At 37.2% G+C, this 1,972-nt stretch overlaps 1 protein-coding gene across 4 annotated transcripts in view; it reads right to left on the bottom strand.

Moving 5' to 3' along the window:
- Positions 1–471: 471 nt before the first annotated feature.
- The window catches only part of PRRG1 (proline rich and Gla domain 1), a 275,430-nt gene continuing 273,929 nt past the window's right edge, over positions 472–1,972 (bottom strand). For all 4 annotated transcript variants that reach the window (XM_040469009.1, XM_040469010.1, XM_040469011.1 and 1 more), the window contains exon 4: positions 472–1,679. In XM_040469009.1, coding sequence (XP_040324943.1) covers positions 1,194–1,679 — 486 coding nt within the window. In that variant the 3' untranslated portion in view covers positions 472–1,193. The remainder of the gene's footprint in view (positions 1,680–1,972) is intronic.

Below are 1,972 nucleotides of genomic sequence, written 5' to 3'. Positions count from 1 at the left end.
TTACTCCAAGAGCAAAGTAAATATCCTGCACTTTAAAAAATTTGATGAAAATACAAAATGAAATAGCAACAATGAAAATATGTGAAACTATGTGCACCTGGCACAACAGACTTTGCAATCTTCCTCCACCAATTGGAGAGCAATATAAAAATCATAGTTCTTAATTTAATGGAAAACGCCTCCTAATCATCTTGAAGCAAAGACTTCAGTCTATATAAAAACTAAGAAGATAATTTCAAGATTTTTACTAAATTCTTGGGTTCTTACAAATTCTGTGGTGGTAAGAGAAGGAGTAGACAGTAGAGTAAAAGGCACTGAAACAGCAAAAAGAAAATAATTATGGTCACAAATGAGCAAATGAGAAATCTGTTATCTCTTCCCTGTCATTAATACATATAACTAGAAACTATCCTGCTGCCAGGAGATCCTCTCTGTATTTAACCAAGATGTTAATACAAATAGCATGAGCTATTCAGACACTAAGCAAACAGTGTTTAATTTTAGGAGTTAAGGGGAAGGCAGTCAACAATAACAAAATCATTTCTCCAAACTACCCAAATGCCACTAATGACCAATGGTATTCTTGCTATATACTATAAGTAAATTATCATTTATTGTGCCTTCCCTCTCTCCTTTTGAGATGTTTCTAAAATCAAGGTGGATTACATGCATTTTTTAAGGTAGCTGAAGAAAAAGGAGGTTAACAAAAGCCAGTAAGAATTAGAAAACATACTAAGTTCATCTTATTTTCAAAATTCAACAGCATGTGGCTGGCTATGGTACAAGTTGTTGCTGTTCCCCCCCCCGCCTGGTGTTGGTGAGTAGTGTTCTCTTTATAGGTGATTTAGACAGAAGTTAATGGCTTTTTAAGACACTTGCACATATACTGGGCTGATGTGCATACACATATGTATGCATAGAAATACATACACACATATGTGTACCTCATCACATCACATAAAGACCTCCACTAATATGTTTTTCCCTCTTCACATATTTTGATTAGCAAAAATGAGCATGGATAATGATTTTATAGTCGGAAACAAATCTAATGAAAATCAAATCAGAAAATGTGAAGTGGTATGCTGTCAGAGTCCAATACAATAAGTCAATGCACATTTATGTAGTGGTAAAGTGCTAGAAAGTTCTTTCATTAGTATTTTAAAAATGATTATAGTAAAAAGGTTACAGTTTCATTTGATGGTGGTGACCACAGGCACCATGGCAATGGCACTGGCTGAGTTGGAATTGATGATGTCCTCATACTCTGGGGGTGGGTCTAAATGAGGTTCTGTTTCACTCCTCCGGAGGGTCACCTGGCCAGTGGCTTCCTCATAGGTGGGTGGAGGATCGCAGTTGGATAGGCGAGTGGAGACAGAATCTGAGCGCCCAACTACATATTCCAGGAAGCCTGGCGACAATCCACTGCTATCAAACACTTCATCTGGTGGGGGAGGCGGAGTGATAATATTAAGGTGCTGAGGGAAAGGAATGTGGCCTTCAGTTACTGTCTGTCTGCGAGTTTTGTTTCTGAGGAAGCATCTCCAAATTAGGAAAATGACAAGAAGGATAATGAAGAGGCCAAAGATTAATGGGAAGGTAAGGTAAAACTGAAACCAGTCACTTCCTCGGTTACTCTCTCCTTGTTGGGCTTTTGTGTAGGTGTTCCAAAACTCCTTCTGAAAATAAAAGACATATTAAAAATCAGTATGATCAAAAGATGGGAAATATCAAAAGAACCAATGTCTGGATGCTCTTAACATAATGACCCAAAAACCAAAACCAGATTTGTTGGTTCAAAGGACCTACAGCCTATATATTTCATGACAAGAAATGAGAAATAAGTCAAGTTACAGTGTTCATTCTGGATCCTCTGTAAAATGGTCAGTCAGAACCCAAGAATCTTTTCAAGCCTGGGGAGTTAGTTATGTTTTCAGCTATGACCTTTTCTTTTTTTTTTTTTCCTTTTCTT

This window comes from Herpailurus yagouaroundi, unplaced genomic scaffold (genome assembly GCF_014898765.1).
Source record: "Herpailurus yagouaroundi ecotype Mexico unplaced genomic scaffold, PumYag 67793, whole genome shotgun sequence".
Lineage (NCBI taxonomy): Eukaryota > Metazoa > Chordata > Mammalia > Carnivora > Felidae > Herpailurus > Herpailurus yagouaroundi.
Note: the sequence above shows the minus strand (reverse complement) of the source record. Positions and strands in the feature narration are given on the sequence as shown.